At 40.8% G+C, this 26,144-nt stretch overlaps 1 protein-coding gene across 4 annotated transcripts in view; it reads left to right on the top strand.

Annotated features, from left to right (window-relative positions):
* Window positions 1-26,144, top strand: part of CEP170B (centrosomal protein 170B) — a 161,130-nt gene that overhangs the window by 28,105 nt on the left and 106,881 nt on the right. For all 4 annotated transcript variants that reach the window (XM_073610711.1, XM_073610712.1, XM_073610713.1 and 1 more), the window contains exon 2: window positions 16,691-16,831. In XM_073610711.1, coding sequence (XP_073466812.1) covers window positions 16,700-16,831 — 132 coding nt within the window. In that variant the 5' untranslated portion in view covers window positions 16,691-16,699. The remainder of the gene's footprint in view (window positions 1-16,690; window positions 16,832-26,144) is intronic.

Below are 26,144 nucleotides of genomic sequence, written 5' to 3' on the forward strand. Positions count from 1 at the left end.
CCTACACACTGTCTGAATTTCCGACAACAAGCTCCGATCGCACATGATCGTAAAATGTAAATGTCACTTCTAATTCCCCGTCATCTATGAGATATACTGTATATACTATTAGAGCCCTTGCACACTGGGGCGGGGGGGCGGCGTCGGCGGTAAAACGCCGCTATTATTAGCGGCGTTTTACCGTCGGTATGCGCCCGCTAGCGGGGCGGTTTTACCCCCACTAGTGGCTGAGAAAGGGTTAAATACCACCGCAAAGCGCCTCTGCAGAGGCGCTTTGCCGGCGGTATAGCCGCGCCGTCCCATTGATTTCAATGGGCAGGAACAGTAAAGGAGCGGTATACACACCGCTCCTTCACCGCTCCGAAGATGCTGCTAGCAGGACTTTTTTTACCGTCCTGCCAGCGCATCGCTCCAGTGTGAAAGCCCTCGGGGCTTGCACACTGGAATGAAAGCAGCGGCACTTTCGGGGAGGTTTGCAGGCGCTATTATTAGCGCAATAGCACCTGCAAACCGCCCCAGTGTGCAAGGGCTCTTAGAGGTTGAAGCTGGTAAATATCATCAGACTCCAAGATTAACTGTTTTGCAGATTTTCAAACAGAACTGTAATATATTATATGCTGGCCATACAAAAAATTTAAAGAACGGTCGTTCGATTTTTCCAATCGTTAGTGGGGTCAAATCAACGTTCATTTTCAACCACAGTGATGGGAAAATTTGGAAATAATAGAAAACTTCTTGGTCAAAGGAATTTTTAGACAGTGTTTGTGGTTTTCGTTCAGAAATTACATTCATTTTAAAACAGAATATTAAAAACCAAGTGAAATTTTCAAACAACAATCTTTCATTCAGCGAACGTACAAAGATTTTTCATGTGAATATTCTCGACTAAAAACAGATCCGTGTGGCCATCATAAGGCTCGGTACGCACCTATGTAGTTTGCTTTTGATCTATTTCTGCAGTGCTTTTTGCTGTACATTTTGATTTTTGCAAACGTGATTTTGCTGCGATTTGCGTTTTTTGCATTTTTTTTTTTAATGCTTTTCTTTTTGGCCAATTTGTTGTTGGACGGATAAAAAAAGAGAAAATTGAGTACTGTCCGTGATGCATTTTTTATTTGCACTAACATACAATTTTTCTGGACAAGCTTTGGGGGTATGTCCCCTTCTTCAAGGTTCAAGCAGTACTACAAGGCAGATAAAAAAAAAAAACACAAATTGCTGCAAAAACGCACTACATGCTTTTCTGCAGCTTCTCCATTAAAGTATATTGAACCAAAAAAGCACCATTTTGCATTGAAAAAAGTCCTTGACACTTTTCAAATAAAAGCATAGATGTGAACGTGTCCCATAGGAAACCATATTAAATTAACTGTAGTGTGTTTCTGCAAAAAGCATAAAAAACGCATAGGTGTGAACCAGGCCTAAGACGTTTAATAAAATAATGGGGTTAAAAAAACTAAAATGAACCCTTTATAGTACAAAAAGAGCAAATGGCTTCTGTAAGGGGTTCATTTTTTTTACTGTGGAACAGTGAAAGTAATATTTACAGTAGCGATTATTTGCTCTTTTGGTACTATAAAGGGCTAATTTTATTTTTTTTAACCCCATTATGTTACCGGCAGATTTAATCGATTGTGAAAATAGTAAGTTAGTTGTCGATGAATCGATTAGTTGTTTCGGCCCTAGTATCATCTAGGGTCAGCATGTACTACTTGGACTGAGATGTTGGCTCAGAGATGACACAATCCTGTAAATAGTGATTCCTCTGTGGTTGTTGGCTGTGTTCATAAATGTCTTACACCTCTCACTTTGTGGCTCGTTGCAAAATTACAATGTTCTGTCTGATCACTGGCTTAGAGGAGATTGGGGAAATGCTTCCTTCCGTTTGCAGCAGACTGATGACATCATCTCAGCCTAGGAAGAGACTCTGAACTGGAGCGCAAGGACTGCTTTTTATGATGGCACGATGCTGTTGAATATTGTGACATAGAAAATATTCATGCAGGCTTGTAAAGTTTATATTTGGCATTTTAAGACATTGTACACTTTCAAATGTGGTTTTGTTTTTTTTTAATTAGGTGTTAGTATAGTTATATTTCCCGTGTCATTTGTTTTCCTTGTAACGATGGGCTTATGTGTTATGGCTGTTTGGCTGATCGATTCCCTTACATCCATGTATTCACCTAGCTTGTCCCTATTGGGTAAAGGGATAGGCAACTTCTTGTTCTGGGTTGCAAAGCGTCCATTTCACGTCTTATCACTACTATATTCACTATGAGAGTGCTAATGTGATGAAATATTATCTCTTCCCTTCATTGCTTTGCCTGCTTGTCTCTGTTTCAGGTCTAATTACTATTTAGCTCTCACCTGCAGAACTTTAGACTGAGAGGCCCAGGAATTGTGGGGTATGTAGTTTATTCACAGGAAGTGTCAGTTCTTAGACTACAGACAGGGGTCATGCATTAACCTGTGCCATGCCACATGCTTCATATTTGAACACAGAAACTGCTGACGCAGGAATGTAAGGACGTACTCTACTATAGGCTGTGTGTACAGGGCAACAAATTCCACTATGAAATTACATGATCAATGCTCATCTTATGCAGGTGAAAAACACAAGGTGCAGGTAGGAAGGTCTTTGGTGCCTTCAAAGGGGAACTTCACCCAGATCTGGAAAAACTAAAAGTCAAAAGCTTCAAGTACTGTAGCTGCTGACTTTTAGCAAACACTTGCATCCCATGGAGTCCATCGCTGTCTTCTTCTACTCTGAACCAGCTGAGTGATCAGAAAGTGACAACTGGATCCCAAATTATACATGGCTGCTTAAGCGCCACTGCAAACGAGCGGGCCTGCGGAACGCCAGAGAGTGTTATGAAGCCTCCTAGAATGTACGACTTGTATCCCAGAAGGCTGCAAGCAGGTGGGTGGGCCAGCTGTATGAGGAATAAGTAAGTGAACAAGAGCACCAGGCCAAAAAGAAGGCCTCCCCAATGCCTGTATGTATGTAACTGGGGGGGGGGGGGGGGCAAGGATTAGAATGATACCCAGTCTTGTATTTGATTGAAGGTCTGCTTTATGGTGCCTACAGACCTGGCTGAGCTTGCTTAGAGGAACTTTGTCAATAATTATTGTTAGCCTCAGGACAACCATTGCTTCCAGCACTTCCTCCGCCATAGGCAAAAGCTTGAACATTCAACAATCAACGAACTGGAACTGTTTGCAGAACAAAGTTTTATTGGCTTGTTCCGCATGCATTTCAGCCACTGTTTTAACTCCTTTAGTCTGGGAATAAAAAGAATGTTATTCGTCTTACGAAGTTGCTGTTATTTTTTTTTTTTCCATTTTTGACTTGATCTTTCAGTAAACTATATTGAGGCTGTCAAAATGTTGCCCAGTTTTGACAGAAGTTTTAGTTATGTAAAAATATAATTTAAAGTAGAACATCAAATAAAAGATAAAGAAACAATACAGTTATCAACATTACTTATGCAATGGCATGAGATCCAAAAGTGTCAAAATAGACATTGAAAAACATTCTAATAACAAAGCAAGATTTGTGATATTCGGTAGAGGTACTCGGTAACGTTATGGTGGGATACTTGAGTGTTTTGAAGTTCCAGTAGGCACAAAAAGAGATGGTAGACCATTAATTCAAACAATAGCATATGAACAAATTGTAAAAGTGGTTAACCCTTACCTATGCAGGTTAAAGACACAAGTGACAAAAAAGAATTACCATTAAGCTGGCCATAGACGGTTCGAATCTCGGCCGGTTCAGCAGATTTGAACCTTGTATGGGAAGGCTAAAAGTACCCAAGTTGATCAATCAATCAACTTGAGTACAACCAGCCTGCTGTATTTTTACATGCGATTATTGTTTGCGGCTGTTATAGGGGAAGCCGTCCCTGCTGGGAGAACACAATGGCTCAGCTGGAGGGATTCCCCTGTTGAAGGCAAGAAAATCGCTCCGTCTATGGCCGGCCTTAGAGAACAGCTCACATCAGGATTGTTCCACAAATTCAGCCCAAATGCCGTAGTAAATCATTACAATATCATTGGTAGGTAGGTGATAGGGAGGGTGAGCCGTACAGGATTGATCCCATACCCCAGGTTTTATTAAAGGGGTCCAGGGTATCCCCCACCTTACTGTGAGGTACTCCATCCCTATCACACCTCCTACAACATTTAGAGAGCCAGTGTAATGAAATGGTTCGCCTGGCAGCCATCAACATACGAGAAACACATTTTTTGGATTATTTAGCAATTCCATGGAAAGATAATTCTAAAAGACAATGAATAGGGTCTAAGTGGGGAATGAAATCTAGGATTTGGTTCAGGAGCAACATCAACTGAGACCAAAATGATTGTACAAGGCAGTGATGGTGAACCTTGACACTTCAGATGTTTTGAAACTACATTTCCCATGATGCTCATGCACTCTGCAGTGTAGTTGAGCATCATGGGAAATGGCGAACTTTGGCACTTCAGATGTTTTGGAACTACATCACTGGTATAAGGGAACATTGCCAAAATTTATGATATCATGATGCTTTATCAGACACACATCTCCAGCACGACTCTGCTATCATTGGGTTTTTCTTATACCTGTTCCCATTTATGCATATATAAATGAGGATTGTTCTCTAGCGATTGGTGCTCATGATGGATTTTGCATATAGAGGAGAAGCTGGAGCTGGACTTGGGTGCATATAGATTCAAAAGGCGTTGATTTATCCAAGACCATAGAAGGATGTAAGGAAGAAACATAATTCCTGACTTGTAGGTAAATATAGAACAGATTTTAGGAATGCGTTTATTGGCTTGCAATTCTTCGAAGAGTGAAGTTTGCAGGATACGGGATTAATAAACTTTTGAAATTATACATACAAGCGACATAAGTTTGATGGGAGGGGGATTGCTTATTTTCTAGCAACTACCTGCGATCATTTGTTCCCAGTGGAAGGCTATCGACTGACAATTGCTACATGTATGGCCAGCTTTAGGGCTATGCTGCTTGAGCAGTTATTCAATACTTTAGGCTTATCTATTTATTGGCATTCACCTAATTTCCAGGAATCAATTTCTACTAATGAGGTGGGAAATTCATTAACAAGAGATTAAAATCGCCCATATAGCTAAGCCCTTGCGCTGATGCTGGCTCATTACTCTGGTACATAAGCAATGCTTGAGTGTTCTTCCAAGTATACATATCTATTCATTTCCTTATATTTAGAGTAGAACTACAGGAATTGAAGCCCTAGGCATTTTTTTAATCACTATACTTTTTTTCTAGAAGTCTGCTTGCCGGTCCTTGGGGGCATGTAATCAATAGGCCGGCAGAATGATGGTGTTGTTCTGCCCTGAAGAAAACTGCCGGTGTCTTGTCGAGAAAGTTCCCCCGGTGGATAAGGAACCCCTGTACTGCGCAGGCGCAGCTCTTGCGCAGTACGAACGACTAAGGAGCTGCCGTAAATAGCCGAAGCTGAAAACCTTCAGTCAGCTGTACACGGCGCCTGCGCCCTGGGTCCAGGTTCAAGCCCCACCATCCAAGTGGACCTAGAGGTAGAATAAAAAAGTGCAGAGCGAAGCGAGGCTGTGCCCAAAGGGTGGCGAGCGAAGCGAGGTGCCCTCTCACAGGCGCCGTGTATAGCTGATTTACAACTATTCGACTCCGGCTATTTCCGCCGGCTCGTACTGCGCAAGCGCTGCGCCTGCGCAGTTCAGGGGGGTCCTTATCCACCGAGGGGAACTTTCTCGGCAGAACACCGGCACTGGACTGACTGGTATGTTGGAAACAACCAGTTGTACAAGCAACAGGAATACCTCCTATAGATGCAAAATACAATTCCTCCTTTATTAAAATAGCCAATGGCAACTAGAATAGCATTTATTCCGGCTATTTTATTTTATTTTATTAAAGGAAGAAAATCATTTTGCATCCCATTGTGTGGTGTTCCTGTTGCAGGTACAATTGATTGCTTCTATGTAGACAAACTGAGCCAGCACCTGAGATGTGGTTGTGGAGTGTGGAGCCCCATCTTGCCTGGAGCAGCATGTAAAATATTTGATAAAGTCGGGGACCATGCTAAAGCTTGGGAGGGTAGGTAAAAGTTGGGATTTTTTTTCCAACAAAGGAGGTGGGGTAGAAAGAGAGGTAAAATAAGTCACTTTAACACTGTTGGGTGCTTCCATCTTCAACAACAACATCATTTTCCCAGGTAGGGGTCACCTATGGCTTGACCTGGAGGTGCACTCTAGCTCAATGTCAAAGCCAAAGGCATAATCTGGTAAGGACCAGGTTACATTAATTTTTTTGCCAAAGTTATGGCGACACTAACTACTCACATAGAAGAACATGTCTATCTCCACTAAGCCACCAAAAAGCTCTGATGCTTACATTATCCTGCTGTACACTACATTACACTGCATAGCATATCTAGTAAAAGGACAATGTCCATTAACATAACTCAGAGGTGACCGTGAGCTCATTATACGTGTTACCTTCCAATTATAGAATGTTTTATGCTTAGCTCACCTTTCTGGTTTTCCCCGGAACCCTGGCTGTATTTACATATGATAATGACAATTTTGTGACCCTACCTTAATTTTACAATGTGAGAAATCCTCAAGGTATTTGTCCCTTTTTATGTTTGCTGAGACTGTGCACTTCATTTCTATGTCTTAAGATAACCAATAAGTGAAACCTTGTGAGCTGCCACCCTAAACCTGAATAAACACAAAAAATAATATAATCAACTGCCCGCACTACCCACACTTCCCCAAACTGTGATAATGCAATATATAAAAACACACTGTGCAGCGCTATAATCCAATAAACTATATAAAATATATATATATATATATATATATATATATATATATATATATATATATATATATAGCAAAGATATCTATAACATAACACCATGCATTAAAAGGAATATATAAATCAAAAGCGCTTGTGCTTGTGCAATGAGGATAATATGAAACGAAATGACAATAGTCCATATAAAAAATAAAGTGCTCGTGCTCTGTGATTATCAATTAATCCTTGATGAAATATTTAACCACTTCAATACCAGGCACTTAGACACCTTCCTGCCCAGGCCAATTTTCAGCTTTCAGCACTGTCGCAACACTGTACCCAAACACATTTTTTCTTTGTTTCTGTTAAAAATTTTTGTAAATAAGTACATTTTCTTCTTCAATGATGGGCACTGATATGGTTGCACTGATGGGCACCGATGAGATGGCACTGATGGGCACTTGTAGGTGGCACTGATGGGCACTTGTAGGTGGCACTGATGGGCACTCATAGGCGGCACTGATGGGTACTTATGGGTGGCACTGATAGGTGGGCACGGATGGGCACTGATAGGTGCCACTGATGACACTGATGGGCATCACTGATGTCACATGTTATATAATGGTGCCAGTCAATGCCCATTTGTGGGCACTGATTGGCACAGATTGGGCATAATTTGCACATGTGGATGGCCATGGGGTACATACCTGGCCATCCACATGTTGCCCCCTTCCCTGGTGGTCCTGGCGGCTTCCCTGGTTGTCTAGTGTGGGCATCCGAGGGGGGCTGTGCTGATAAACAATCAGCGCAGACCCCCCCTGTCAGGAGAGCCGACGATTGGCTCTCCTCTACTTGCGTCTGTCAGACGCGAGTGAGGAAAAACCAATCAACGGCTTTTCCTGTGGACATCGTGATCAGCCGTGATTGGACGCGGCTGATCATTGGTAAAGAGCCTCGGTTGGTGTACCGCACCACCGATCAACGCGATAAACACCCCCACGGGCGCGGCGGCTGTTATCCTGAAGGACATCCTATGACGCCCAGTCAGGATAACTGAACCACCGCCCGGCCGTCATTTTGCTATAGGCCGGGCAGGATGTGGTTAAACCAAACAGCAAAAGTCCATAGTAACATCAGTCATGTGATATTGGTGTCTTCATGCGTGGTGCACACACAACCCCCATCGGGTGTTCTCTCACCTTAGGGGCTTAATAATAAGCCTGTAATAGATAGCAGTAGCCTGCAGAGATCTTCCTTTGCTTCCTTTATCCTATGCAGGTTTATGGAACACAGGACACCTGCTCCTTCCGATAATAACCCAGCTCAGAGGTCTTTATTTTCTCCTGGTCTGTTCAGAAAATCTCCTCATACATCACATGCAGGAAATGACAGAGGCATGCAATAGTGTGATACCGTTTAAAAAGTTTTTAATCGCACATAAAACTCCACATATATACAACTCACATTTCAAATAAATTAAAAATGCCTTTTAAAGTGCTATAGTGCTATAGAGGGTTGATAGTCACCTGTGGTCCGGCTCTGCAGGCCCGGTTTTCACGGCGTTCCCCCTGTCCTATGTCAGCTCTCCTGCACTTCCTGGTACCTCTCTGGTCAGCTGATCAAGCTTCTCCTACCGGTTTTGTCACTCTCGTGACTTCCTCTGGGAATTATAGCACTGATTGCTGTATATATGCCATTGGTCCCAAAAAAGTGGCAAAAGTCTCCGATCTGTCCGTCACAATGTTGCAGTACCGCTAAAAAAAACGCAGATCGCTGCCATTACTAGTAAAAAAACAAAAAATGCCATAAATCTTTCCCATAGTTTGTAGACACTATAACTTTTGCGCAAACCAATCAATATACGCTTATTGTAATTTTTTTTTTTTTTTTCTTTTACCAAAAATATGTAGAAGAATATATATTGGCCTATACTGATGAAGAAATTTTAGTTTTTTTTTTTTTTTTTTAAATTTGGGGATATTTATTATAGCAAATAGTAAAAAATATTGTGGTTTTTTTTTTTTTTTTTTTTTTTTTTTTTTTTCAAAATTGTCGCTCTTTTCTTGTTTATAGTGCAAAAAATAACCGCAGAGGTGATTAAATACCACCAAAAGAAAGCTCTATTTGTTGGGGGGGAAAAAAGGACACAAATGTTTGGGTACATCGTCGAACGACCGCACAATTGTCAGTTAAAGTGACACAAATTGTAAAAAAGTGCTCTGTCAGGAAGGGGGTAAAATCTTCCGGGGCTGAAGTGGTTAATCATTGAATACATGGCAAATGATTCCCAAAGTACTGTGGGTTAGCTAAAGAGAAAGCACAGCAGTTACTGCTTGCTTTGAGGCTTTTTTTGTGTGATTGAAACGTCCGACTGATTTCTCTGATCAGCAGTGAGTCCACTGCCTTACATCACCTTATTACTGGTTCAAACAAGTTGCAGGTATTGATTTATATTTTCTGAATGTTGGGCTGCTTTGTGTCTGGAGATTTGGGATCTCCATCTATTCAGTGAGCTACAGAAACCGAGTGGTGCAAATGGATGATGAGTTTGATAGCATAGCTAATCCCCAAAGTGCACTTAGAATGAATCAGGAAGCAATTATAAAACTGTTTAATATTTATCTGCTGCCAGGTGCACTGCCCTAGTTTCTTGTTCCTACTTGTTGGGTGAAGTCCTGCAGGGGAACATGAAATCACCTAAAGAATAGACTAAGGAGAAGCCTGGGCGATTATGGCCTTTTGGAAAGCGATGTTTTCATTCATCTAGTGTGATCAACTAAGCTTTCAGATCAGCAAGTTGATCAGCCGCTGTGTTCCTGCCTTGCTAATGCCATCTTGAAGACTTCCTCTGTGCTGCAACATTCTTCGGAAATACTTTCCTGACAGACTGTGTGCTGGTACCAAATCTTTCTAGCACCCACTGAAAATAACTCCACAGGATGTTTTCTTTTTGCCTTAGATAAGTTACCTTAGACACATTCTCATGTACAATTATTCCTCCTGTTAGTTTAGTGCGACTGTTTTCACCCAGGGTTCCTTCAGAGGTTGCTAGGTGTTCCTTGAATAGTAAGCAGTGGAAAATATACCTCCTGCCATATTGTGCCTGTATAGTTTTGGAACCAATGTCCCCCCAGGTGAAATTCTTTACAAAAGCCACCATGGTAAGGGGCATTCTTCCACTGACCCTCAATGTAAGGGGGCCCATCTCCTACTGACTACAAATGTAAGGGAGCACTACCATCTCCCAATGGCAACTGGTGTAAGTGGAGGGCATTTTCCACTGACCTCCAATGTGAGAGAACACAACAATTTTTTTTTTTCTGGCTATTAGTTCCCTCTATATTAATTTTATGATTGCTACTCAAATTGTATTTCACTGGGATCTTAAAAATGACCTGCCTTAGGCTCGGTTCACATAGGGGCGACTTGTCAGGCGACCTAGTCGCCTGACAAGTCGCCTCCCGTTCTGTGCTACGGAACCGTTCTAATAGGAGCTGAGGTGACCTGCAAGTCGTGCCGCCCCTGTGTGAACCGGCACTCAGTGTCAAGTCTAGGTACACCATATTTTTTGTTTATTATTATATCTGCAAATGACTGTTCTTGCTAAATTGTTAGCAGGGGTTCCCTGAGACTGAAGGTTATTTTAAGGGTTCTTCAAGGTGAAGCGCCTGGTAAGGTTTTTTAAAGTTGAAATAAAGTCAAGTTTTGGTTAGAGTTATGCTTTTAGCGACATCTGCTCCCAAGGATCAATTATTTTATATTCCTCTGTACTGCATCTACGTGCCAGCTGAAGGTCTATTTTGAGTAATGGGTTATGTATTCCTGAATCCCCAAGCTCTACTAGATATCTATCTTTTTTTTATTTTTTGTGGGCTACAAAGTTTTCATGACTGCTTTCCTTTTTGTTACGTATTTTTACGTTCTTCAAGCGAAACTCTCATCTTTTCCAGTTCTGTATTAAAAGTGTTTTCATGAAAAGTGCAGTTATCCTTCATGCCTAGCCCTTCTGTATGAGAAAGTATTTCTCCCATGTCCAAAGCTTATTAACCTGAATCGGGGGGCTGCTGCCTTCAGCGAGGCGTACTGACAACGGCCGAAATCTTCTTGAAGGCCATGTCTATGCAGTAGAAGTCCAAAAAGTCTTCCATGGTGTCATCTCTGAGGATGGAGATGTTCAGGTCTGCACCATCACTATAATACTGAGATGTGAAATAATGCTGTTAGTCCTTGTTAACACTAACCCAAGAACTGGAGCAAGGTGCTTTGGGGTTCAGAAGGCCTGTTTTCACCTTGGTTCTGTGTGAGGCGAAGGGACTGACAGGACCTTTTCGGACTTTTGGATAATGTTATTGTGTTTAAAACTCCTTTTAAGCTTTTATTGCAGGAACCAGAAGGATCACCACACCAAAAGTCTGAGAGTCCAAAGCAATGTTTTATTAAATGATCAGTAGAAGGAATGCCATTGCACCCTATGAGTTCTGACACTCTACTCTGCTCTACGCTCCACAGACTGTTAGTGGCAGAAGTTTGTTATGTAGGCAGTCCCCGGGTTATGTACAAGATAGGTCTGTAGGTGTGATCTTAAGTTGAATTTGTGTGTAAGTTGGAACAGGTACATTTTTCAAGCGTAAGTCCAGCCAAAAAATGAAAGGAGTGAATTGTTATAATAAATCTCATCAGCTCCACAAGTTTTGGACGCTTCTGGCCATGCAGTGTAGCCGGCAAGATGACCGCCCAGTGGTTTCTAGCACCAGCGTGGAACACAAGTGACGAAGTGACACCACGCTGGCTCCGTTCACGAGTCATTTGTAACTCGAACGTTAAATACCCAGGGACTGCCTGAAAAAATGTTTATCTATTATGAATTTTTAGTTGTCCATCCACATGTACAATACAATACACCTGATGAAGGGCAATGCCCAGACCCCCCAAGGTTCACTGGCTTCCTTTCCACTGTTCATTTAATAAAATTTTCACTTTGGACTCTCATAGCTTTGGTGTGGCGCTCCTTCTTCTGTTTTCCTGTATAGCGGGATGTGTTTAAAGACCTAATTTGGGTGTGTTTTCTAGTATTTGTGAGCAGCCTATCCAAAGCAAGTCTGCTCGATCAGCAAGATGGTCTTTGACAACACTGGATACCAATAATAGAAGATCTAGCTCCTCTGCTTGTAGCTAGGTTTTTATTGCTGTCTTTGTCCCAGTTAGGGAAATTTTGGCTTCCCTACATGTCCTGGTGACTATTTTGTATTTTGTTTCAGCTAAGGCTGTCCATAAAGGAGTCATTTTCTTTTGTTCTACCCACTGGTTGAATTAAAGAAAGATGGCTCATTTACCCCATCCACACACTTGAGGTGGATGGGGGAGTCCCTCTCGCTGAGTTGTATTTTGACAGCAGGGAGATCGAGAGAAAATTTTTCAATAGACTGGACATACATGGATCGAATCAACCAGCCTGCCCATACATGGATCGAAATTTGTCCCGTCCCTGCTGAACCGGCCAGATTTCGATCCATGTATGGCCGGCTTAACTGTCTTAATTCTAGCAGTAAGCCCAAGGAACAAACTCGGTAGTATATTATTGTGCTTTTACGTGAAAGTAAGCAAACTTTCACCCTAAAGGTCATGTGCTGCCCTGCTTCCTCCCCCTCCTTCTCTTACAAATTAACTTTTTTTTTTTTTTTTTTTTTTACACAGTAATTTGTGCTGCACCTCCACGTTTCTTGCCTAGGTGAGAATTTCTCCATGGCCCCTGTGCAGACCTGCTGCAGGGCTTGGGTCCTGAGAGACTCCTGCAGGACATCTGTGCATGTGCTGGGTTGCTCAGCCATCTGTCCACACCTTGGGTTGCTCACGCATGCACAAAGACTGCTGCCAGGGAAGTCCAAAGCCCTCCCTGTCTTTATGCCTGTATGGGAAATGACCTGCACATGTGCAGATGTGTCGATATGCTCTCCTAGGACCTCGAAGGACGAGCAGAGCCATGAGCACATCTGCACAAGCACGATAATGGTGGCACCCAAGTGAGGACAAAAGTTCTCATTTAACAAGAATGACGCAATTACAAAGTACTTACACTTACAGGAAAACAATACAAGACATACAGAGTGCTACAAATATGCATACATACACACGTGCACAAGCTATCTATCCTTTCCTAGCAACTGAACATTGGTAATAGTTTTAATGTAATAGGGGTACACTAAAAGTCACTTTGTTTCCATTATAGCTGATCCATGGTTTTCTTGGAAAGGGCATAGGGAAGGATTGAGCGATCACAGGAAAATATGTTCTTGATATTGGCAGTCTTTCTCTTGTGTAGTAAAGCTTTAATGTTGTCTCCGTGTATAGAGTCCTCCTTTCAGTTTTTGGTGTAGGCCTTTTATCTTGGAAGTTTCTACTTGTTGGCTCTTCCCACTTGGTCTTGGATGTCATAGTGACTATTGTCATCAGGACCGAAAGTGAGGGAAAATCGAAATGAGTTGTCCCTAGAACAGAAAAAGAGGGGAAATCTTCCAAAGGGGACACTTTTTCCATTGACAACTGGGGGGGATTTTTTAAAACTTTGGAGCGATTTTTCTTACTTCCTGTTGTGTCTTTAGGAAAGGAAGTAAAGGGAAATCTCCCAGTAAGGCACAGATGGCAAAGAAACCCTATGGGGGTTTTAACCATTCCTTGCTTTGACTTAGAGCTGCACAATTAATCGTTAAAAGATCGCAATCTCGATTCTCGAGTTCTCTGCTTACTCTGGCAGTCTGCCAAGATTTTAACAACATTGTAACTCTTCCATCTTAGATCAAAGGGATAAAACTTCTGTGTGAATATGCAGGAAGTTTAACCACTGAGACCCCTTTCACACTGGGGCGTTTTTCAGGCACTTTAGCGTTAAAAAAAGCGCCTGAAAGAAGCCTCATCTGCAGTTCTAATGTGAAAGCCCAAGTGCTTTCACACTGGGGAGCTGCGCTGGCAGGGCGTCAAAAAAAGTCCTGCAAGCAGCTTTTTTGTAGCGCTTTCGTGTTTTTGCCATCGGGCTGGGTGCGCCAATGGCCTGAGGCCTTTCACACTGCCAGCGCCTGAAAAAAAAATGCCCCAGTGTGAAAGGGGTCTTAAGCGGTGCTTTACCAGCATTTTTGGGGTGCTGGCAGTGTGAAAGGGCTCGGGCTTTCATATTGGGATTGCAGATGAGGCTTCTTTCAGGCGCTTTACAGCGCCAGAAAAACACCCGAAAAACGCCCCAGTGTGAAAGGGGTCTTAAAGTCTAAACCTTTTTCTGACACTTGTTTCTTACAGTTGAAATCAGATTTTTTTTTTTTTGCTAGAAGATTACTTGGAACCCCCAAATAATAAATAAATATATATATATATATATATATATATATATATATATATATATATATATATATATATATATATATATATATATATATATATATATATATATATATATATATATATATATATATAATTTTTTTTAGCAGAGACCCTAGGGAATAAAATGGCGATTGATGCAATATTTATATTTTATGTCACACTGTATTTGCACAGTGGTCTTTCAAACGCAATTTTTTGGTAAAAATACACTTCAATGAATAAAAAAAAAAGAAAACGGAACAGTAAAGTATGGGCCCTTTCACACTGGGGCGGTTTGCAGGCGCTATTGCACTAATAATAGCGCCTGAAAATCGACCCCAAAGTGCCGCTGCTTTGTATCCAGTGTGCAATGGAAACTGGAGCGGTGCGCTGGCAGGACGGGAAAAAAGTCTGGCAAGCAGCATCTTTGGAGCGGGGAAGGACTCGCTCCTGCCCATTAAAATCAATGGGGCACCGCGGCTATACCTGCCTCTGCAGAGGCACTTTGCGGTGGTTTTTAACTCTTTCTCGGCCGCTAGCGGGGGGTAAAACCGCCCCGCTAGCGGCCGAATACCGACGGTAAAGCGCCGCTAACAATAGCGGCGCTTTACCGCCACCACCACCCCAGTGTGAAAGGGGCCTTAGCCCAATTATTTTGTATAATGTGAATATATATTACGTCGTAATCTATTTTCTAAGCAAAAAAATTGTGATTCTCATTTTAGCCAGAATCGTGCAGCTCTACTCTGACTTTAAATAAAAACTGAATTATAGAATATATTATTTTCTTATATCTGTCTGGAGTTGAACTTTAAAATTGTACACATATTTTTAATTGGTAATCTGCTCTGAAGAATGATGAAATGAAATCATAAGCCCCCCAGGCAAGGGGAGGCTCTCCTTTTTGCTTAGGCTTTCCATCTTTCAACATGATGGAATATCTCCAAGTGGGTGTTGAGTGAAGGATGAGAGGTATGACACACATGTCATTGTCGGTATAATGGATTCCCACACCTGGTAATGGCTAGATAGCTCATCGTTGAAGGTAATGGCTACATGCCATATAGCAATATGATTGTCAAATCTCTATTTTGATTTAAAAGAATAAAATAATGAATTACCCGTTATTTTCTATTCACAACTGGGAATTTAAGTTGAATATATTTTGATGAAAAGCAGCAGAAAATTGGATCGCTTTTCAAGAAAGTGCTTTGGGGGTTCTTGTTTTCAATCAATTTCTATTCAATTTTAATTATTCTTCTAGTGGGAATGTTTTACTAAGGCCCCTTTTCATACTACCGCAACTTCAAAGTTGCCTGCTTTTGCGGCCGTTATTTTTGCCGCGATTTCAGGGAATGCCTGTGTAACTCGCATCAAAGTTGGACCAAAGTAGTGCAAGGATTACTTTGAAGTCGGCACAACTTGAAGTCGCACTAATATGAATGGTTGTCATTGGAAATCATGGGGAACGACTTGTCTTGCGACTTTGCAGACCAAGTCGCAGGACAAGTCGTACAAGTGTGAAAGGGGCCTACAGAAATAGCGGCTGTTCGCCTAGAAAAGCGAATGTACACTTTGAAAAGTGCATGTTTTATTTTTAAAAGTGAATGTTGCTAATTAATTTGAACCTGTGATCACTTTAAATAGTCAGCACATCCAAGGGAATTTAGAGCTTGTTCACACGGTCATCAGATGCCTGTACATTATTTTTGGATTCATTACCGGTAGATCACCTTTTGTTCTTTAAAGCATTATTGAACCCAAAAGCAAACATTTATTATATGGCAGCTTACCAATTCTTAGATGTGATGGCTGCATTAGTTTCCTTTTTTAGACTTTGGTTCCTTTTTTTAAATCTGGTGATCCAGCCAGTAAGTCTGTTTTTCAAAAGAAAAGGCTCTCTTCCACAAATATCAGTTTCCAGGGATGAGACAAACCATTTAACACTGGCAGGGGTGCTTACAATCATTGTTTGTTTTTATTCATATAAAACCTTCATCCTACAAGGAAACAAGAACTGTTTGCTGTAACTGATTATAAAGTCTGAGCTGGAGTTTGACTTCAGTTCATTAGTGTATTTAAATTGGCTAGTACATTTACCCCCCCCCCTGCTGTCCAATGGTGCCCCCTGTGCTTCTTCATCCAGAGTGGGGGCCCTCTAATACAGGGGGTGTGTTACTGGCCAGATCACTAGATGAAAACAGACTAATGCAGCCATGATCTGATGATTGGTAAGCTGCAATCTATTACATTTTTGTTTTGTTTTTGGGTTTAAAACCTCTTTAAATGCCATCAAGTCCATGTTTGTTCCTAACAAATAGAATGATTTGTCTTCTGTTGGGTCCTAATTTTTTTGCTATTTACCCAAGAATTGATCTGAAGTGTGGCTGTGGTTGAGTGCTCAGCCCCCGGTGACCTCGCTCTGCCTATACAGGGACAATAACAATGTGTATGCTGATACTTTAGTGTCGCTAAGCATGCGACTGATGTTTCTTCTTGTGTACTCTGTCTTGACTGTGCTTCTTCTTCTCTTTGTAGGATGTTTGAATGCTAGGAACTGAACCAAGCAACAAGATGAGCGTCACCTCCTGGTTCCTGGTGAGCAGCTCAGGCACTCGCCATCGACTGCCTCGGGAGATGATCTTCGTTGGCCGCGAGGACTGCGAGCTTATGCTTCAGGTAAACTCAACTGTGGCTTGATGCTGTTTGTTAGAAATGGCTGATACCAATTCAGATACTTTCCATGTTCAGGTTTCCTAGATGTTGGATAAGTCCTTGGCCTAAAAATATCTATAAATGCTCAGTCCAGTTGCTGTTGACCGTACTTCAGTTTTTGTTGTTGCAAAGAAGTGAAAGATTAAACGTCCCAGATTGTCCTCGACCTGTAGCCTATCCTTAAGGCCCCTTTCACATGATAGGCCGTTTTTCAGGGGGATCCCTGAATTCAGATGCTTTCCATGTTCAGGTTTTCTAGATGTTAGATAAGTCCTTGGCCTAAAAATATCTATAAATGCTCAGTCCAGTTACTGTTGACTGTACTTCAGTTTTTGTTGTTACAAACAAGTAAAAGATTAAACGTCCCGGATTGTCCTCGATCTGTAGCCTATCCTTTAACCTTAAGGCCCCTTTCACACGATAGGCTGTTTTTCAGGGGGATCCGAGCAGGCAAACCAATTGACTTTTATGGGCAGGCTTATGTCAGCGGAGATGTGTCTGCTGACACCCACCTGCCATGCGAACCGATAAGATCCGCTCAAAACAGACATATGGTGATACGTCCGTCCAACGGATGGGAAAGGATGTTCAGGGACAGGCGGATCCGTTTTCGTCCGATGTCCCATAGAGGACAGCGGGGCTCTGACAGGTCTGTCCCTACACAGTGAGCGGAGATAGACATCTCTATGGAAAAACTGATGTAAATGGATGATCATCAGTTTACATCCGCTTCCGTCATCATCCGTTTTTTGAAACTGATCAAAGCTCTATTTTTCTTCCGTTTAAAAAAAAAACAAAAAACGGATTGGATGAAAAACTGATGTAAAAAGACAAATTGGTCATGTGTGTAAAAAAAAAAACGGATGAAAAACTGACAAATACTTCATCCGTTTGGATGTGACTGAACTGATGAAATGAACGGTCCACATGTGCGAAAGGGGCCTAAAAGACACTAAACTCTGGTAAAAAAAAAAAAAAAAAAATTATATACACTCACCAACCACTTTATTAGGTACACCTTGCTAGTACTGGGTTGGACCCCCTTTTGCCTTCAGAACGGTCTTAATTCTTCGTGGCATAGATTCAACAAGGTGTTGGAAACATTCCTCAGAGATTTTGGTCCATAGTGACATCATAACATCACGCAGTTCCTGCAGATTTGTCGGCTGAACATTTCCTGTTCCACCACATCCCAAAGGTGCTCTATTGGATGAGATCTGATGACTGTGGAGGCCATTGGAGTACAGTGATCTCATTGTCATGTTCAAGAAACCAGTGGTGAGATGATTTGATCTTTGTGACATGGGGCATTATCCTGCTGGAAGGAGCCATCAGAAGATGTGTACACTGTAGTCATAAAGGGATGGACATGGTCAGCAACAATACTCAGGTAGGCCGTGGTGTTTAAATGATTTTTAATTGGTACGAAGGGGCCCAAAATGTGCCAAGAAAATATCCCCCACACCATCACACCACCACCAGCCTGAACCATGGATACAAGGCAGGGTGGATCCATCTTTCATGTTGTTTACACCAAATTCTGACCCTACCATCTAAATGTTGCAGCTGAAATCCAGACTCATCAGAACAGGCAACGTTCTTCCAATCTTCTATTGTCCAATTTTGGTGAACCTGTGTGAATTGTAGCCTTAGTTTCCTGTTCTTAGCTGACAGGAGTGGCACCTGGTGAGGTCTTGTGCTGCTGTAGCCCATCTGCTCCAAGCTTTGATGTGTTGTGCGTTCAGATGGTATTTTGCATACCTTGGTTGTAACGAGTTGTTATTTGAGTTACTGTTGCCTTTCTATCATCTCGAACCAGTGTGTGTGTGTGTGTGTGTGATATATATATATATTGTACTGTTGGTGTAGTGTCTCCCTACATTGTAAAGCGCTGCGCAAACTGTTGGCGCTATATAAATCATGTATAATATATATATATTCAAGAGTATATTCCTTTTATATTTAGGAATGAATTACTAACTCAAAAAGTATTGAATAAAAGTAATGTAAATTTTTTACTCCTTTTTTTTTTTTTTTTTTTTGTTAGTTATTGCTGGAATTCTCCTAAACCCTGCTAAACTTTACTAGAGTGGAAGGGAGGGATTCAAGTATTACTAAACCCAGGACCCTGCATTCATTATATCTGGTCTCCAACAGTACACAGAACATGGAAATGCAATTATTTTAGTAAATATAAACTGCTAAATACCTTTTCTCATCAGCAGTATATACCGTGTTTCCCCAAAAATAAGCCCAGGTTTTATATTAATTTTGGCAACCAAAAACACAGTAGGGCTTATTTTCGGGGTAGGGCTTGCCATTTTATATGCGGTCTTCTCTCCCCCTCTCCCTGCCTATCAGAAATCCCCAGTGTGAACAGAGTAAAAGTGCTTGTAAAATGCTAGAATCCTCTCTATTAGAGTAGTATATAATGTAAAAGGTGTGTGTTTCTGTAATGTAATTGTGTCAAATACCTTCTTATAGCGCTTACATGGCCTGCCTAAGTGGTCTTCCCCACTCGGAGCACTGCAGAGGGAGGGGGCCCTGAGATTCCCTGCTGACAGCTGGGAGGAGAGGAGAGCAGCGGGGGATCAGCTGAGCGGTCCTCCCTGCTCCAAGCACTGCAGATGGGGGGGGGGGGGAGGGGAACCAAAGTCCCCCACTGACAGCTGAGAGAAGAGGAGAGCAGCGGGAGATCAGCTGAGCGCCGAGCTGCGCTAATAGAAGGTATTTGACTCCATTAGATTACAGAAACGCACTCATTTTGTATTATATAATACTGTAATAGAGAGGATTCTAGCAGTTTACAACCACTTTAAACTAGGGCTTATATTTCAAGTTAGGGCTTATATTGCAGCCCTCCGCGAAAAATCACAGTAGGTCTGATTTTCAGGGTAGGTCCTACTTTTGGGGAAACACAGTAGCAGTCTTATGACTCCTTTCAGTGTCTGGTCAAAGCTCGTAGAAGTAGTTTTCAGTCTAATCTGACTGTCCTATGAGGCTGCAGGACCCCAGACCCTCTGTCTGGACAGTGCTGATTGGCCCTGTGCTGATCACACCTTCCCAAGAAAAAAAAACACTCTAGCAATACACACCAAACTGAGCATGTGCAGAGTGCACCTAAGGCTCTGTACTATCAGCAGATTGGGGACTGTGGAAGAAAGGGAGGATCAGAGAAGACAGGATCAAACAGCCTTTTTTACACAGTGCAGAGGATTAACCCCTTAGGTTCCACAGTGAGTATAACAAGCATGCTTTACTGCATATACAGACGGATTGTACTGTTGTGGGTTTAGTAACACTTTAAGGAGGGCTTTTCTGTAATTTCCCTAAATCTCTGCAGATAGAGCCCTGTGCTCTCAAACTAAAAAGCTACGAAAGGCGATAGGTGTGCCTACTCACCTACTCAATTATAGGGATGGGCCAGCATCTAAGCGACTCCAGCAATAGGGTGACAACTGCTATCGCCGCAAAAGGAGGAGCGTTGCCACTCTATTAAAGGAAGGGCCTATTGAATGGTTCTACTGGCAGGATCAAAAGACATTTACAAAATGTACTCACTAAAATATAGAGCCCAGTCTTTTTGGTATGGGCAGTCAACATCACAAACCTGTGTTTTTTTGTTTTTTTTTTTTTTTGTTTTTATATATATATATATATATATATATATATATATATATATATATATATATATATATATATATATATATATATTTGTTCTCCTTTAAAGTAAACCTCTATTAAGATAATTACCCAAACTACCGGTATATCCTCAGTGAAATGCCTATAGCCTCTCTCTAGAGTCCATGTTCCTTTTCCTTGTGTATTTCTTAACATATGGTTACCGGAGGCTGAGCAAGTCTGAGCTGGAGGAGTAAGCTTTGTTTTCCATTGTGTGTATATAAATGACGTTTATTTATTTGATGGGTGGAGGTGGGAAAATGTTATTCTTCCCTGTACATTTTTATAACACTTATGATGCCAATGATTGACTGATTTGTCCTGACAAGTGCTGGATTCTCTGTATTTTGCCATCAGCTTATTCTAACACGAGCCCAAAAAAAAAAAAAAAAAAAATTAAATAAAAAAAAGAAAATTTTGGAGTCAATTGGTTAGACCACAAAAAAAATATGTCAATAGGGCCCGGTTGACCTCTACCCATATCCGCTTTTGTCTGTTTTTCCTTCGTTTTTACCGTGCATTGCATGTGCATTTTCATGCATTTTCCTTGTTCTATTGGCAATCGCAGTGTATAAAATTGCACAGAAAATCAGACATGCCTCATTTTTACTAATGCTGGCCACACACTATACGAAAAATCGGCCAAACCCATTTTTGAAAAACGAACATTCGTCCGTGAGCGCAAACGATAGTGCCATCATGTAATGACCGATAGATCGTTCAGTGGACATAAATTAATGCAGTTTTTGTTTGTTTTTTTTTTTTACATATACCTAGTGCAGACAGTTCGGACAGGAAAAACATTAACCTTTCAATTTATCGTTCGTTCGGCAGAAAATTTCCAAACTTGTCCTTAATTTTTTCGACTCAAAAACGTCCCAATGATTATCGATTTTGTGCCCATTAACTGGCCCGAAAAATGAACGAACTGTCTAAATGACCGAATGGCCAATTTTTCGTATAGCCAGCATAACGCAGTGCAACAGTGCACAGATGTGAGTAGCTTCATTAGATTCAATGTATTTTTATGACACAGTTGTTTTTTTGTGTTTCCCAAAATGCACTAAAAACACAAACCAGGCCTTAATAAAGGCTCCTACCCACTAAAAGAAAATTGTGCGAACATTTTTGTCCAAAGAATTTTTGAAAGATAGGTGTTACAAGTTATACCCGGTCATATACTTTTTTTTTTTTTTTTTTTATGTTTTATATATATATATATATACATACACACACACCAGTGCCTATCGGTGCACCATGTCAGCGCCCATCAGTGCTGCCTTATCTGTGCCCATCACATCAGTGTCAGTGCAGCCTCATTAACGCATATCAATGAAGGAGAAAAATTACCAGTTTGCAAATTTTTTTTTTTTTTTTTCAAAATTTCCCATATTTTTTTGTTTGTTTAGCAAAAAATAAAAACCCCAGCAGTGATTAAATACTACCAAAAGAAAACTCTATTTTCATGAAAATAATGCTTAAAATTTCATTTGGATACAGTGCAGCATGACCGCGCAATTGTCATTCAAAGTGTGACAGCACTGAAAGCTGAAAATTGGTCTGGGCAGGAGGCGGGTTTAAGTGCCCAGTAAGCAAGTGGTTAAATACAAGCTGGCACACTCTGTTTGCAGCAGACTGAGAGGGTGAGTTCACAGTGCCTCTTCTTGTCAGAGGTACTGAGCTCAATGGATAGCTTGGAGCCTTGGGCCAATGGTAAAGTACCATTGGCCCAAGCTGTCCAATAAAAATGCTGCAGTGGAGGCTGTCCCCTCACTGCAGTGTCATAGAAGGGGGCATGTGTCTGAAAGACAAATGCTTCCTTCCAGCCCAGTCCTCTTAACTAGAAGGAAAAAAAACATGTGTTTTATGGGTATAAGATTTGCCCATAATCCCATGTTTTCTCACGCAGTTAAGAGGTAAGATCCGCTACTGTTGAAAAGGTACTGTTTTAATCAAACTAAACCATATATTATATATGCTATATGTTATAAGATAATTTATTACCGTATTTACAGTATATATGTATGTGTGGCATCCCAGTCTTGGTCCATAGGGTTCAATATTTTTAATTTTTTTCACTTACAATTTTAAAAAACAATTCATTAACAGAGATTTTTTTTAGTATACCTTGAAAAGTACGTACATCCAAAGGTAGTTAAAACAATGGTGTAAAGGTAACAAGAATAATATCAAGTTTAAAATATCTGATCTTGCTTCCCCCAATTTGGTTCTAACTGTAAGCGAAGAGCGGTTATCAAGCTGTTACGTTCAATATGGAAGAGATAATTTACTCCTAAACTTTACTTTGAATTTGAAGGTCAGTTTTTTACAAGTTACAGTTCTTTAGATAATTGAAAGCTCTAGGGTGGTTTATCCAAGTTTGCCATTTTTTTTTTTTTTGCCATTTTTTTTTTTTTATAACTAGTCGTAGAACAATTTTTGTATGCTAACATCAGCTCATATTGTGCTTGAGTATTCAGTCTAATAATAACATTGGATACGTTTGGAACATCAGGAGATTTCCACATACTAGATATTGTAATCCTTGCTGCTATATGAGTATATGGGCTACTATTGTTCTATACATTATAGGTGTCAAGATTTATTCCTAATAGGGCCATAGCAGGAGTGAGATCAATAAAGTTACCAGTGAGATCCGCTTTGAAAGTGGAGAGGTAACTTCCCAGAAACTATGTAGATTTTTACAGCTCCGTAGGGTGTGGTGTAGGTTTCCTATTTGTTCATTGCACCACCAACATAGCGGGGAAGAGGAGGGGTACATTTTTGATAATCTGTATGGGGTCAAATACCATCTATTTAGGATTTTTTGTGAATTATCCCAATGTTCTGTACAAGAGGAAGCCTTACTGAGTATTACGATTGCTTTCCTCCATTGGTCTCCTGAAAAATTCTGCAATAAATCTTTTTCCCGTTTTAAGCATGTGGGGATGTTTGTACTCTGGGGGGTACACAGAGAGGAGGTCATAGAATAGGGAAATTCCCCTTTTCCTCTATTCTCTATGATTAGTTAGGTATTGCCAAATAACTGTAGGGATCATTATACTATTGCGAAAAATAGATACAATATGGTAAGAATTACTCCTGCGCTTGTGAGAGCGTTTGTTGTGTAAAAGGTATCATTGTAGATGGTAAAAGGTATGAAAGAGATGGTAATGCATGTCCCGCTGCCTCAGCTGACCAGGGGTGGTCTGGAGAAGACTTTGTGGAAAGAGGTGGATGGAGGGCGCGTCATCAACTGCTTACATCAAAAAATATTTTGTTTAATCATGTATAATGGAATACAAACAAACAAATAGATAAAACCATCTGAATAATACAAATAATACTTTCATATAGACAGGTAACAAAATATACACTGAAGGGTTTAAAATGGGGATATGCCCATGTAGAGGCAGATGTTTAAAAAAGGCTGACGCGTTTCGAGGGTGACCTCTTCATCAGAGCCTGAGAGAACGGTAACACAGTCTGTGTGAGCCAGAAGGCCGACATGTGTACATGGGAACGAGTGGTTAGTAGGAGGGTATATCCTGTGATGTATAGTCACTTATTCTGAGCTCCATAATAGTCCACGTCCAAAACGTTTTGCAATGGTATAGTTGAAAAGTCATATGTATTTCTTTTACAGCGATGCAGGACTGTTGGATATGCCTGTTTCCAAAGGTGTACAGGGGAGAGCTGTAGCCTGCACACGTCCCTGGGGGCAGGGGACCGTGTGATCTGTAGAGTAGGAAGATATAGGAAGTGTCTTTGGATAGTATCAGAGCCGCAGATGCCTGAGGTGCTGTCTCTCCGTCTGAGACATAGGTGTAAGTAGGTGTAGGTGTCTTTAAGCCAGACAAAACGCTTCCTGTAAACTTTATAACAGCTCTGTGATGAAATTGACTTGAGAAGTAGGGAGGTCAGGCAACATGGACTTTAGAATGTTCCACAGTGGACACACATCTCCCACTCTAGCAGAGACTAGACCATCTGATTTAGGGTATACTCAAGCTAGGTGCTTTGTACCGTGCCTGAGAATGCTTGACCCCCAAAGTCCAGCATTGTTGACTAATGTGATTGATTCGTACCGTACCCTGGTCCGCTTGAAGAGGTGGGCTTGGGCACAGTTAAGTCAGACTCGGGAACGGTGGGCACCTGTGTGATCACTATCCATTTCTGTGCATGGGACTCAGTTTAAGAATCACCCAAAGATCCCAGAACACAGGGATCACTGTGGTCTTTCTGGCAGTGGTGACGACATAAACATGCTTAGGCCTGGCACTATGAGTGCAGGCCAAGAGGGAGATGGTACAAGTCAACCCATGCCTAGTGTGGGAACGCACTTAGTTGGTTCTCATAGGCCGTCAATAAGTATCCTGACAATTTTGGACTTTTTTTTCTATTAGAGAGCCCAGCATGCACCATGCAAAGGCTAATACAAATGACATAAACCATTAGTAATTTCCTTTTTGGAAATAACACCATAAACTAGGGCATGGTCGTTAATATGTCAGTTCTTCCCATGTTTTTTTAAAGAACTTTATCTAATCAACTTTTACTCTTCCTACAGGGTAAGGAAGAAATATATTACGACATCAAAGTTCATGTTTGCATAGCTTATATATTCTACATAAACTCTCCAGGCTATGAACAGTCTGTATAGTTGACCAATAATGCCAAGAGAAAAAGTAATAACTAACTAGTTCAGCTACAGCTAAGTATGTACAGTGAGATGAACTGACTACGTAATATATGAAGCATATAACTTCTGTGCTTTCATTTCACATTAATGCTTAGGTTTAACCGTTTCGCTGCCAGGCCCTGTGCTCCATTTTGTACACTCAGGAGGCCAGACCATTTTTGCAATTTTTCCTTAGATTTTTTTATTTTTCACTTATAGCTTACAGAGTTTGTTAAAGACCCCCCAAACCATATATTTTCTGAAAGCACATGATCAGTAGAATAAAAAAAAATGTGCTACTGATTTTTTTTTTTTTTTTTTTTTTTTTTTTTTAGACCCCGCTGTATTTGCGCAAATATTTATTAAACCAATATATTTGCAAAAAATAAACTAAAACCATTATTAGCAGATAAAAACACAATACATTTTACAAAATCCCTGCTAAATATAAAAGCTTAACCTGTATGGAGTTATTAAATAACAAATATTTATACATTTTAAATTGCGCCTTTTTGCAAAATGGTAAAAATATAAACTTTTCTCTAAAAAATCTGAAGGTTTTAATTTTTCCCTTACAGTGTTCAGATTTTGTGAAAGACCCCCCAAACCATATATTTTCTGAAAGCATAGGACAAGTATAAGGGGCTAATGATTTTTAAGGCCCCACAATAGTTGCGCAAATGTTTACCAAAGCAATATTTGCACTAAAAATACACTAAAATCATTATTAGCAGATACAAACAGCAAATTTTACAAAATTCCTACTTAATATAAAAGCTTAACCTGTATTGAGTTAATAAATAAATTCATTGTAAATTTTAAATTGTGCCTTTTTGAGAAATGGTGAAAATCGGATGTATGCAAAAGTTTTAGAAAATCTGGAGGTTTTCCTTTTTCACTTACAGCTTTCAGAAT

Source organism: Aquarana catesbeiana, linkage group LG13 (genome assembly GCF_042186555.1).
Source record: "Aquarana catesbeiana isolate 2022-GZ linkage group LG13, ASM4218655v1, whole genome shotgun sequence".
Lineage (NCBI taxonomy): Eukaryota > Metazoa > Chordata > Amphibia > Anura > Ranidae > Aquarana > Aquarana catesbeiana.